This window comes from Artibeus jamaicensis, unplaced genomic scaffold (assembly GCF_021234435.1).
Source record: "Artibeus jamaicensis isolate MK-2021 breed Jamaican fruit bat unplaced genomic scaffold, CSHL_Jam_final contig_452, whole genome shotgun sequence".
NCBI lineage: Eukaryota > Metazoa > Chordata > Mammalia > Chiroptera > Phyllostomidae > Artibeus > Artibeus jamaicensis.
Window position 1 is genome coordinate 5943130 of NW_026521837.1, and position 12542 is coordinate 5955671.

A 12542-nucleotide genomic window follows, 5' to 3' on the forward strand; every position below is an offset into this window, starting at 1 on the left:
ATCTCCTCATGTGTCTCTGGATATTTTGTATGTCCTCCTTGGAGAAGTGTCTGTTCAAGTCCTTTTCCCATCACTTTTAAATAGGGGATTAAATGCAGTGTGGCTTCTGAATGAGATCCCAGAACAATAGAAAATATTAGCAGAAAAGTGGTGAAATCTGAAAAAACGGGTAATTTAATTAACAATAATGCACCGAGGTTAACTTTTTAGTTTTGACATGTATTGTTGTATATAAAATGCTAACATTGGGAGAAACTTGGCAAAGCACATATGGGAACTTCCCACACTGCCTGTGTAACTTTTCTATAAATCTCAATATATTCCCAAATTAGAGTTCATTACAAGATGGAGGGGCAACTTCACTAAGGATACACCTATGCACACAGGACACAAAACTGAGCTGCAGTGATGGCCTGACATACAATAGAGGGGAGTATCTGAGATACAACATCCCAGAGAGAAGTGGGGAAGTCGTGATGGGGAGAGAGGCGTGAGGGGCTTCCCTGTGCTGTAATGTCTACTTCATGGCCAGGACTGGTGGGTGCATGCGGTGTTACTTTTATGACAACTGTCTGAACTGTACCTTCCGCTACATAACCCTCCAATTAAAAAGAAGTTAAAAAGCTCTTCCCTATTACTGGTAAAGGTTAGAATGAAGAGAAAAATGTGTGAATAAATGAGATGCACACGAGGGAAGAAGAAAACCTGGATAGGACCACTTGTAACAGTTACTACATCACAAGTCTAAGATTTTCAGAGCTGGGAAGTTCTTGAAATTGCCAAACCCTGGCATGGACTGTTCTTTATGGAGAGCCCTGGAGATACTGATGCATCAGGGCTCACAGGGCACAGACATCTGTATTTGAGCAAAGGCCCCAGGTGATCTCATGCACATAAACACTAAACAACCCCAGGAAAGGTCAGTCACCAGGTCCTGGCTCCCTGCAGCTACAGACCAAAGGCCCAGCCAAGACCCCTGAGACATTCTGATTCCACTGCAGAGAAACCTCAGTAAGTTCTACTGACCCTACAAGGCTTGTCAGAGCTTTGTCCATCATAATGGCTCTTTTACCCTACAAATGACACTGGGTTTTTCCAACATAGTCTAGATTTCATACTTCCACTATAAAATCAATACATTCGTTATCTTATGTACTAAAATAATGCCAGATCATAGCTTCCTATCACATTGAAGCTGGAGGGCACTAGCACACCTATGCAGTTTACAGATGAGGAAACTGCTAACAGGTATTAGTGGCTTGTCACGAGATTCTAGAATTCCATTTATTTTGGGTCAATTAATTGAACAATTTCTCCAATGTGGGTATTGTCTGACTATATAAACTAATAGTACATAATATCTCTAGTTTATGACTTGGGTTCTTTCATAATTTAGTTCATTGTGATTTCCATGAAGGTTTCTGTTGAAAAAATTCTGGCTGGTAAATAACATGATGTCAAATGAAAAAAAGACAACAACATATTTCATTGAATACTTAAATCAAGATGCTCCCTTGTGATTTTATTTTATTTTTAAATTTTTTATTTATTGATTTTAGAGAGAGAAAAGAAGAGGGAGAGAGAGATATCGATTTGTTGTCCCACTTATTTATGCTTTCATTAATTGCTTCTTATATGTGCCTTCACCAGGGATCGAACCCACAATCTTGCTGTGTCAGAAAGACACTCTAATCAACTTGAGCTGCCAGGCTGGGGCTAGGGTGCTCCCTTTTTAATGTGTAGAAAAAATATAAATTAGAGAGAAATTTATGTAAATTTTTTAAGAAATAACAATTTTAGGTAAGCAATTGTAAGGAAGATGACAAGCATACATGCCAAGGCTACATGGTTCTGCCACAGGCCCCACGGTGAGAGGTCAATGCCCTGGTTTATCAAGAATTCTTCTCCAGTGCATCTGAAATGAAACAAACAAGAAAAAGAATATAACTGCATTCTCTGCATCTGTCCAATTCTACTCATTGTTCTTGCTGTTCCTCAGTTAAAGAACTCTGTAAGTTACCAAGTCTTAAATAACTATCCCTTCATATATAATAGATAACAGTTAAAGAGCGTGTACAATTCTTCTAGATACCATGCTAAGCAACCTGCTTATAGCAGTTTAGTTAATCCTTGAAGCGACTCAATAGGGTGGATATTATACACATTTAAGAGATAAAGAGACTAAGGTTTAAGGAACTTGGCCAAGTTCACAGACTCACACTTTGAACCAAGGTGCTGTTCTCTCCAGATTCATTTGTTTACAAATCTATGATGCTGCTCTCTTCAAAAGGCAGAGGCATTTAGCAGTATTTTTCACTCACTCCCAAAGGGGAAAACCTCCTTTGACAGGTGACATCTAAGGCCCTTACCAACTCCATCAGAACTCTTTACAGAACTCATGACCCACGAATCAGCCATACAAAAGAAATGCAGGCTAAGAATTCTAAACCTAGAAAAACAGGGGAGGAAGGGTTTCCCGACAGCTGCTCTCTGTCAGCTCTTGAGCCAAGACTGGAAGGAGCAGGCCCATTGTGAGGGGGAGGAGGCCTTGGTGGAAGCTGGAGTAGAGCAGGATGGAGGAGCCCGGCCACAGGTTAGATCAGCACCTGGTACTGAAAATAACTGGTACAGCCAAAGTGATTGTCTGGTACCATTTTTGTACAACTCATAGAATTTAGCAGTTTAAAAAAATCACACCCAGATCAAAAGGGGGTGAATGGACAGGATAAAGAAACCTCTTCCTACCTAGAAGTTTCCTGGTGGTACAGTTGACCCTTGAACAATGCAAGGCCTACGGGTGATCCCCATGCACAGTCCAAAACCCACACATAACCCCCAAAATTGAACTACCAATAGCCTACTGTGGATGGAAACATGATCAATATCATAAACAGTTGATTAGCACATATTTTATATTTTACATGTATTATATTCTGCATTCTTATAATAAGGTAAGCTAAAAAAGAAAATGTTAAGAAAAGTATAAGGAAGAAAAATAGATGTACAGTATTTATTGAAAAAGAAATCCCTGTATAAGTAGATCTGCGCAGTTCTTACCTGTGTTGTTTAAAAACCAACCATACTTCAAAACAGTAATTTGCACCATTATTAAGAATTATTTCTGTTCTACTCAAATGGTTGTGAGATTTAGAATACCAGAATTCTCTTTTCTCTCATTAATTAACATATCAACATCAAACCATTAACAACAATCATTGAAAAGGAAAGCATCATTTCATAAAACATCCTTTAATTTTATTAAAATCTGCCTTTCTATTTTATTAACATGCCCCCCCAAAATGGGATCCCTGGGCCTGAGAAATCTCAGATTACTGAAATATGTGTTCCTTTCTTAGAAGATACATCCCTTCATAGGGACTATTCCGAGTCAATTTAAGAAACAAAATAAAAAACTGGGCAAACTTTGATTTCATGACACCTCTTAAACATAGGAGGAAGAGACCAGTGCTGGGACCCTGGGAGGAAAAGCTTCACTCCCTTTCCAGTTCTGCTGCCCTTACTCCTGGCCATGGGTTGTGCTCACAGGAAGCCATATGTTGATGGGCCCATACACTTTCCATAATCCAGTAGTGCAGATACTATAAGGTCCTTCTAAAATATCAAAACACCTATTTTGAAAGACCAATGTTCTGAAAAATCATCTCACACCCTCAAGCAAAACAGCAAAAGGATCTCTTATAAACAACTGAAAAAAACAGCACATAGGAAACATTTCTCTGACTTAAATACAATTTTGACTATAGTAAATATCTAGGAGTTGTACCATAATTTCATATGCCTTAGTGGACAAAAACTCATTTTACAGGTCAGAAAACTAAGTCTCAAAGCAGTCAGTGTCCTGAACAGGACTCATACCATCTCTAAGCCCAGTGGCCTTTCTCCATCACAACACACAGTAAGCAAACCCGTTATGACACTGAATGCAAACTTACATTGCAAATCTACAGGTATCATTTCCTGTTACATTGAGTCCTGGGCAGAAGTTTTGTCCCAAAAATTCATTATGCTGCAAAGCCTATAACACAAGAGGGAGTGAGCAAAGTAAATAGTTTTAATTTCAAAGTTTCCAAAGAGTTACCATGAGATCATCATGCTAGTTTAATGTTATTATATTTCTGAATACAAACTAAGTTTCAAATTCATAGTCTTTGTTACACCAAAGCAACTAAAGAGATTTTTTTTCTGGCATTCAAGAGAACTGGAGGAGGGATTTTGAATTCTCACAAAGAAAAATATTTTGCCAAGAGTCCTCTGTCTATATTATAACACAGTATTTTCCTCCTTCTCTTTTCAATGTTATAAACCTTATCAACACTGAAAATGATACCATGGTACTCAATGAGTATTGTTAATTTATGGTAACATATTTTATATGGTTCTTTTTCTTATCAAATCCAGTTATTATTCTTGGAAATAAGAAACTCAGTTATACTATATTAAGGCACAGTTTTGTTTGCAGTTGATTAGATTCTAAAGCCAATAGTGGCTATGATATTATATAGTCTCCATTTTTCTTCTAATTTAGCTTTCAATATAAAATATGTAGTCTTGGCTCCCATCCTCTCATCTATTTCCTCATTGAGCTAAAAACCAACTACATTTCTTTACATCAATTCATTAATTTTCCTCCTTAACTTCAAGTTATCACCCCACCCTTCACCTCCCTCACACAACAGTGGCGGGAAAGCCAAGTTCACCCAAGGCTTAACAGGAAACTGTCCTTCACTGCTCCTGAAAGGAACATCCTGGGAGACCTCCACAGCTCATGTCTGGGGACATGAGATGGTCAGGCTTTACTCTGATTGCTCCTAGCGTGGGAACAGTAGCCTAGTCACAGGGACAGAAGAGGAGAACTTACCACATAGCCATATCGAGGAATGCTCAGGTACTGAAGCCATGAAAGCCAAGGCGCAACGGTCCGGAGGTTGACCAACAGCCCTGAAAAAATCTACACAGAGCAAATGCAACATCAGAACTGGTGGAGTGATTTCATGAAGAATTCTGGAGGTTACCCTCTTTCAGTCCCTACAACCTTGTAAACATTTCTGCTAAGGCCAATTCTTTCTCGAAATTCCTTCCACTACTCCAAAGACTTATGACATCTTCTTTGCATATGTATTCTTCTCTATAGCTGTATTCCTCTCTACAGCTCAGGCTGTTTGTGGTTTTAAAGGAATGACAATATATCCATATTTCATCTAATCAGAAGATCCTTAATTGTTGAGGCTTTTCCTTCGTCTGTAACGGCACCCGGTGGAATGTCCATAGTCCTGACTGTTCTAATGCTGCAACCACTACACGTTCCCACCAACAGACACGCAGAACATGTCCTGATGACCTCATGCCCCTCTGTACTTCAGTAACATGGTAGGTGGTATTATGGACAAGGGTTTGTGTTCTATCTCCACATGACTTTAGGAATAATTTGGGGTTCAGAATGCATGCTTATAATGACCCAAGTCCTAGACATAATGTGGCAAACTATAGAATAACATGTGGTCGATACCTTCATTTAAAGTGACCAAAAGCAGTATTGCCACGGAGAGCCCAGGAAGGACCACTCCAGCAAGAGGTGGCTACATGAGAAGAGGGTCCTACAAAATGCCCCCAGCTGGCCCTTGCCCTGTGGGAATGGGCATAACAGAGATGATGATGCTGTGGGAGGGCATATTTTCGATCTAACAAAGTGTTCCTGTGTAACATCTCTCAGTAATATATGATTTTACATGTGTTTTCAAAGCTCTCTATATAAACCATTAAATAAATAATAACAAATCAAAGCATCTAATATATCAAACAAAACATTTTTATACATTGAACCACATTTTATTTATTGGATGACATTACTGGAAACATATGCAAGGTTTATCACTTTCACAATAATGTTCAGATAGGTTGTTTTCAATGGCAAGAGTGTGCTATTTACAAACTTTTAAATACATCTACTCCTACTCTAACAGAAAAGTATATATAGTAATAAGTGTCCCTGTTTATTTGAGTGTGCTAACTGGGTCCTTCACCTGTGCATTCATCTATGTGCGTGCAAGATTCAGGGACATAGGAGACCAGGGTTAAATAACCTCTAAAAAAAAGATAATCAGAAATATATTGAACTTCCGCCAAGATGGAGGCATAGGTGGAGACGCTGTGCCTTCTCTCACAACCAAGTTTAGAGACAACTAAATATTAGCAACAGAAAACATAGCCAGAACACAGAAAAATGAACTTTTCGGAAGTCCGTTAACAAGAAATTCTTCAGCCTGACCGGAAAGAGGGGCGAAACCAGCAGTTGTCAGTGCGGGGTTGCACAGAAAAACTCGGTCAGACGGACTTGGGCACTCGGAACCCAGGTGCAGGATTGTACCAAGTAAGCGACTCAGCAAGCAACCATGGGGAAACAGTGAGGGAGCAGGGCTGCAGGTTGACTGTGGTCGCGCTTTCCTGCGCAGATAGACAAGCAAGGGAGTGGGCGGTGAGACTACGGGACTGAACAGGCCCCACGGCGAGCAGCAGCACAGGGCGCCGCCATTTCCCCGCTCTGACCCCGCCCCCACATACAGCGTCACAACCCATCGACCTGAGAGTCCAAGGCTCTGCTCATCGTACTTAACAACAGGTGAGAACAGACCAAAAATGGCTCAAGAAGATCTCAAAGCCCCAGAGCCTATAAATCTAAGCGATGAAGAAATAGCAAAACTCTCAGACGCACAGTTTAAAACACTGGTGATCAGGATCCTCACAGAACTGGTTGATTATAGCCACAAATTAAACAAACATATGAAGGCAAAACTAATTGAAATGAATGGAATTGCACAGGAAACCAATACTAATGGAAAGGAAACTGGGACTCAAATCAATGGATTGGACCAGAAGAAAGCAAATAATGGCCAAACAGAAAAGAGTCAGGAAGCAAGAATTCAAAAAAATGAGGAGAGTCTTAGGAACCTCCAGGACATCTTTAAATGCTCCAACATCCGGATTATAGGGGTACCAGAAGGGGGAAAGGAACAGCCACCAGTGGAAAACTTATTTGAACAAATAATAAAGGAGAACTTCCCCAATCTGCAAAGGAAATAGACTTCCAGGAAATCCAGGAAGCTCAGAGAGTCCCAAAGAAGTTGGACCCAAGAAGAAACACACCAAGGCACATCATCATTACATTAGCCAAGATTAAAATGAAGGAGAGAATCCTAGAAGCAGCAAGAGCTAAGGGGACAGTCACCTACAAAGGAGTTCCCATCAGACTGTCAGCTGATTTCTCAAAAGAGACCTTACAGGCAAGAAGGGGCTGGAAAGAACTATTCCAAGTCATGAAATCCAAAGACCTACAACCAAGATTGCTCTATCCAGCAACACTTTCATTTAGAATGGAAGGACAGATAAAGTGCTTCTCAGATAAGATCAAATTCAAGGAGTTCATCATCACCAAGCCCTTATTATATGAAATGTTAAGGAGACTTATCTAAGAAAAAGAAGTTAAAAAAACATGAACAGTGAAAGGACAGCAAACTCACAGTTAGTAACAACCACATCTAAAACAAAAGCAAACTAAAAGGACAGCTAGATCAGGAGCAGAAACATAGAAACGAAGATCTCAAGGAGGGTTAGCAAATAGGGGAGTGGGAGGAGGAGAAGGGGAGAGAAAGTACAGAAAATAAGTAGCATAGACAGTAGATAGAAAATTGATGGGGGGGCAAGAATAGTATGGGAAATATAGAATCTAAAGAACATGAGACACATGGTCATAAACTAAAGGGGGGGTAACGGTGGGGATGAGGGGTCGAGTGGAGGGGAGTGAAGGGGGGAATAGAACAACCGTAATGGCATAATCAATAAAAAAAATAAAAAAAAAGAAATATATTGATATATGTGAATGCCAAGAACCCAGAAAGGAGGGGGCCTAGTACTGTGTGGACTTTGGAATATTTCACTATTTTTAAAACAATTTCATAACATAGGAGGAACCAAGACAGTCGCCCATGCCGCACACTGTTCTTTCTCCCGTGGAGCTCAGCCTTTCCCTTGGAAAGTATTTGATCAAAACAAACCATCTCAGCTGCTGGGCAAATAAGCCAGCAGTTCTCCAACCCCAGCATGGAAGTCAGGCAACTAACCTGTCATTTCCATGAGGGAATCTTTCAGTTGAAATATTTCTGACTTTGAAGTTCCCAGTCACCAAGGTTTCATTATAGGCCACCAAGAAGCATCTTTGAAACTCTCATATGTGTCAAGCTGTTAACTAAAGTTATACTAATCATATTAGAACAATAGCAAAAAGACTGGGTAAGGTAGAGAAGAAGCTGTTACTCTCTCTAATATAAGCCATCTTTTAACACATGGCTTCCTTAAAGCTAAGAGTCCCATTGAAAGGATCCTCAAAGCAGGTTTTCCTGACAGGTGAACTTGCCAGGATTAAAGAGGAAAAATAACAACTTCTCAGAGAAGCGCAGTTCCCACTCACCATCATAAACACGAAGGAGATGGTCATGAGAAGTGTTGCTATGGACACCACACTCTGACCTGCTGCTATGGCCAGAGCCATAGAACTGGCCGAATAAGCCACCATCATAAGGGTAAACATCATGATGAAGAAGGACTCCACCACTGGCTTCAATCCTTAGGAAGAAAAGAAGGGGTTAATACAACCACCGAGGTCACTGTGCATCTGGGATTCATTGTTTATTGTGCAAATGTTTTAAGAAACAATCACCAGAATGAAAAATTCACCCTGTATCCAACCACCCTGAGTCACCAATTTCATTGTCCCCCCCCGCATGACTGCATAGAGCTATCACCCAGTTTTCTTTTTCACACTACTGCATGAGCACTTGTTCGTGTAACACCTATGCTCCTTACTGCATAATTATGAACAATTGCTGAGTGCCTGGGATGAGGGCTGGAGGCAACACATTGGCCGGACTTCTGCTGCCTTCTCCCTGAGAAGGGAACTTGTCAAGAGCACATTCTTTTCGCCCAGACAGCCCCACAGTACTCACTGTTTCCTCTAACTGTGGGAGTGAGGAACCTGGGAATGTCAGGATGATGCGACCTCCCAGCAGTGTCACTGTCTGAGGGAGGGTTGCAGAACTCGGTTCTCTGAGACAAAGTACCGTAGAGCTGGGGATTCAGGAAGCACCTTCTAAACTATAGTGGGGCACTATTCCAGGTCACACACTGAAGAGTTTGGGACAGCCATAGGGACACTCATCAGGAGCCTGAGGATCCAGACTGTGTGCCTAGCTGTGTGCCTAATTCTTTCAGACACATCCCTCATTTGTAAATTGGAAGTTGAAACTCAATCGGTATGTCTTCTTCTATGGTGCTTTCTCAAAATTATATGTATTACTAGTGTCCAAGTATATGTACACAGTGAAATATATGTAAATTCCAAGGCAATGAGCCAGGGCAGAATCCTTAACACAGCGCACACATGAATCTGTCTTCATGCACTAAAAAAGTATTCTTACTAAAACAATAAACCCCAAAAGTTGCTGTTTTCAGTTTCTATGTGTGTGTGTATGTACATATACACATAAGAACACAAATAGATAGGCAATAAATGTCACAGCTCCAGCTCCTCCAGCAAAGTCTCAATTACTGATGAATTCTTTGCACGTCTGTGTATGACACACACCATCACTGAGTAACATCATTTTATAAAAGCTATAAACATTAGTGTGGGAAGAGACTTGACATAAATGAACTCGGGGACTAGTTATTTCAGAGTGTACACAATAGACAGACACTTCCTTATCTCATGGTTCCTTATCTCAGGGCTTGTTTTACAGTGTTGAGAACCAAAAACATTCTCTCAAAAAGAAATCAGCTTCCCCTCACATCCCACGTTACAGACAGGTACTTTCTGTCTTACTGCTTACCTAACATGAAGTAGATTATACAAGTAAATATAATACTTGGTAACATCCTCATGGACAGTAAATCAGATAACAGTTTCCCAATGAAATAAGATGACACTCTGTAGTATCCACTGATATATTCATGCCTAAAAAACAAAAATTCACACCAGGCATCCCACATGAGTTTAGGGAGGCACAGACTCAGTGATTAAGCCACTTGCTCCAAAGATCTGCTGCCACCAGGGGTCTAACAACCACAGCTTCCACATCCCCCAGGTTAACCCTCTACCCCCACCCAGTGAGCATAAGGCACCATCTCGGGGCCTCTCACTTCCCCTGACATACCATTCCCAACCTGCTCTGTGTGATGACCCCTATTCTCACTGTAAAATTCCCTCCTAAGGCCGCCCACTTTGCCCTCAGAACCTCCACTCCAGGTGAACATGTTCTAGATCTCCTCCCCCCACTCAGACACTGGATTTCCTTGAAAGGCAGCACCTCTGTAGCTGATCTCAGTTATCCCCCAACATCCCCTGACATCCTGATATCCCCCAGTGCAGCCCTGGAACACTACTAAGCCCCTTTCCATTCTTCCATTCCCATGATAGAAAAACTACATAGCATGTCTTCCTTCAGTAATCCTGCCTCCCAAATGTAGACCCCTATCAGCTATCAAATCCTATTTGCTCCCCAGCGAGGACCTAGATCCCTCCTCTTCCTGACATCCTCCTCCTGTGACTCCAAACTCCTCCACCAATGTTTTCATCCTCTCCCTCTGTAATGATTCCTTTCCTCAAGCATGTGCATATGGGAAAATCTCTTCCCACTTTGAAAAACACAGGAACCAAACCAGCCAACACTTTATTTTAGGCTTCCTTCTGGCTCTTTCCATTCTCCCTTCCATTGAGGAGGGACAAGCTTGGTCTATATTCTTTATCACTTTTACATCCTCACTTTCAGTTTAGTTTTAACCTAGTTCTTTTTCTCTACCAAGCCCCCAAAACTTTTTATGTGAAGGTCATCATGACTTCTTAGTTGCTACAACAAAATCTCCTTTTTAGCCTCTATTGCTTGCATTCTCTGTACCATTTGCATTTGAGGCTATGCCATAATCTTGAAACTCCTTTTGCCTTGGTCACAGGCCCCTTATGCTCATGATTCCCCTCCAAGCCCCTGGCTGCTGCTTCTCAATAATCCCTAGTAATCCCCAGGAACCAATCTGTGGCCCATTTCAGCATGTGATCCATCTGAACAATAACCCTGACGATGGACAGCCCCCTTCCCAGAACAGAGACACACTCACATAAAGAGCTTCTTCTCAACCACGAAGAGCTCCACAGAAGTCACACTGGTGAAGCACTGGTTGGTTGTCAGGAAGAAGAGCACCCCAGCTCTGCGATGAGAGAAGAGAACAAAAGCACTGCAATCAGTCAAACATTCTTAGGTCAATCTTCTACCTGCAAAACTCTTTCGTCAAGTGATGTCTTCTGACATTGTGCAAGTGTTCAAGTTAAAAGAGTGAGGGGAGGGAAGTACAAACTCCCTTAGGTCTCCCCCCAGAGTCTCCCCAGTGGGGTCCCTGGGACTCCACATGGCACAGGTTAAAATTCACAGTCCTGGGTTGCCATGGATTGAACTGTCTCCCCCAAAATCCTTATGTTGAAGCCCTACCCTTCAAGGTGAAGATATTTACAGATAGCATCTTTGGAAGGAAGCTAAGTTTAGATGAGGTCATGGGGCTGGGGCCCTCAGGATGGGGTCAGTGTCTGAAGACAAGGAAAAGATGTCAGGGCTCTCTCTTTGCCACATGAGGACTCAGCAGGGAGCAGAAAGCCAGAAGAGGGCCTCTTCAGAACCCAGCATGGTGGCACCCACATCCTCCAAATTATAAGAAATAGGTATCTGTTGTTTAAGCCATTCAGTCTGCGGTTGTTATGGCAGCCAAGGTGATGATTACAAAGGTCATAAAAATGCCACCACCTTTAATTTTAACTAATGAAAACACAAGTACCATCCTAATGCATGAACAGAGAAATAGTCAAAACCTGCAAAGGTTAGAAACCTCTCTTAGCCAGTTTGTCACAGTTGAGTAAAGAAGGAACTAAGACATGAGGGGACCAAGTGAAAGATGGTGGAGGGAAAGCTCCGTGGACACCTCATTAGACACATTCATCTCTCAGTCAGGAGAAGAACCTCGTGTTGTCCTTGACAACCCACTGCCAGTGTGGCTGCCTGTGCACTCAAAGAGGAAGCGAATCACCCTCCTAAAGGAAAATTAACTTGTGCATACGGACAAAGAGGAAGACTATTAATGCTTCCCTCTCAGTAAAATAAGGTCTAAAAAGAAAGTATTCAGTTCATCTGCACTTTGATGGAACTCTAAATTTTATGAAAGTATGCCCGCATCCCCCAAACAGTGTTGCACTTTCCTGCACAACCACACAATTTAATTGACATTGAGGACCTGAGTGGAAAGCAATAGATGAGGTGGTACATTATTTAAATAACACAAAATTAAGAGAGCATTAAAAAAAATGTAAACCCAAGTGTACAAGCCCCAAAACAGAGTCCATGGACACTAAGTAACTGTTTTTAATGCCAAATGACAATAAAAGTAATAACTAATAACTTAGGTAACAGCCTATACTAAAAGTAAATGTTTAA

At 41.3% G+C, this 12542-nt stretch overlaps 1 protein-coding gene across 10 annotated transcripts in view; it reads right to left on the minus strand.

Moving 5' to 3' along the window:
• Positions 1-1417: 1417 nt before the first annotated feature.
• Positions 1418-12542, minus strand: part of LOC119040117 (broad substrate specificity ATP-binding cassette transporter ABCG2) — a 144372-nt gene continuing 133247 nt past the window's right edge. For 5 of the 10 annotated variants that reach the window (XM_053666383.1, XM_053666386.1, XM_053666382.1 and 2 more), the window contains 6 exons: positions 11182-11271; positions 9900-10024; positions 8483-8637; positions 4880-4969; positions 3954-4036; positions 1418-1915 (listed from right to left, as the gene is read on the minus strand). In XM_053666383.1, coding sequence (XP_053522358.1) covers positions 1768-1915; positions 3954-4036; positions 4880-4969; positions 8483-8637; positions 9900-10024; positions 11182-11271 — 691 coding nt within the window. In that variant the 3' untranslated portion in view covers positions 1418-1767. The remainder of the gene's footprint in view (positions 1916-3953; positions 4037-4879; positions 4970-8482; positions 8638-9899; positions 10025-11181; positions 11272-12542) is intronic. The other 5 variants (XM_053666381.1, XM_053666379.1, XM_053666378.1 and 2 more) reach the window with 1 other exon arrangement.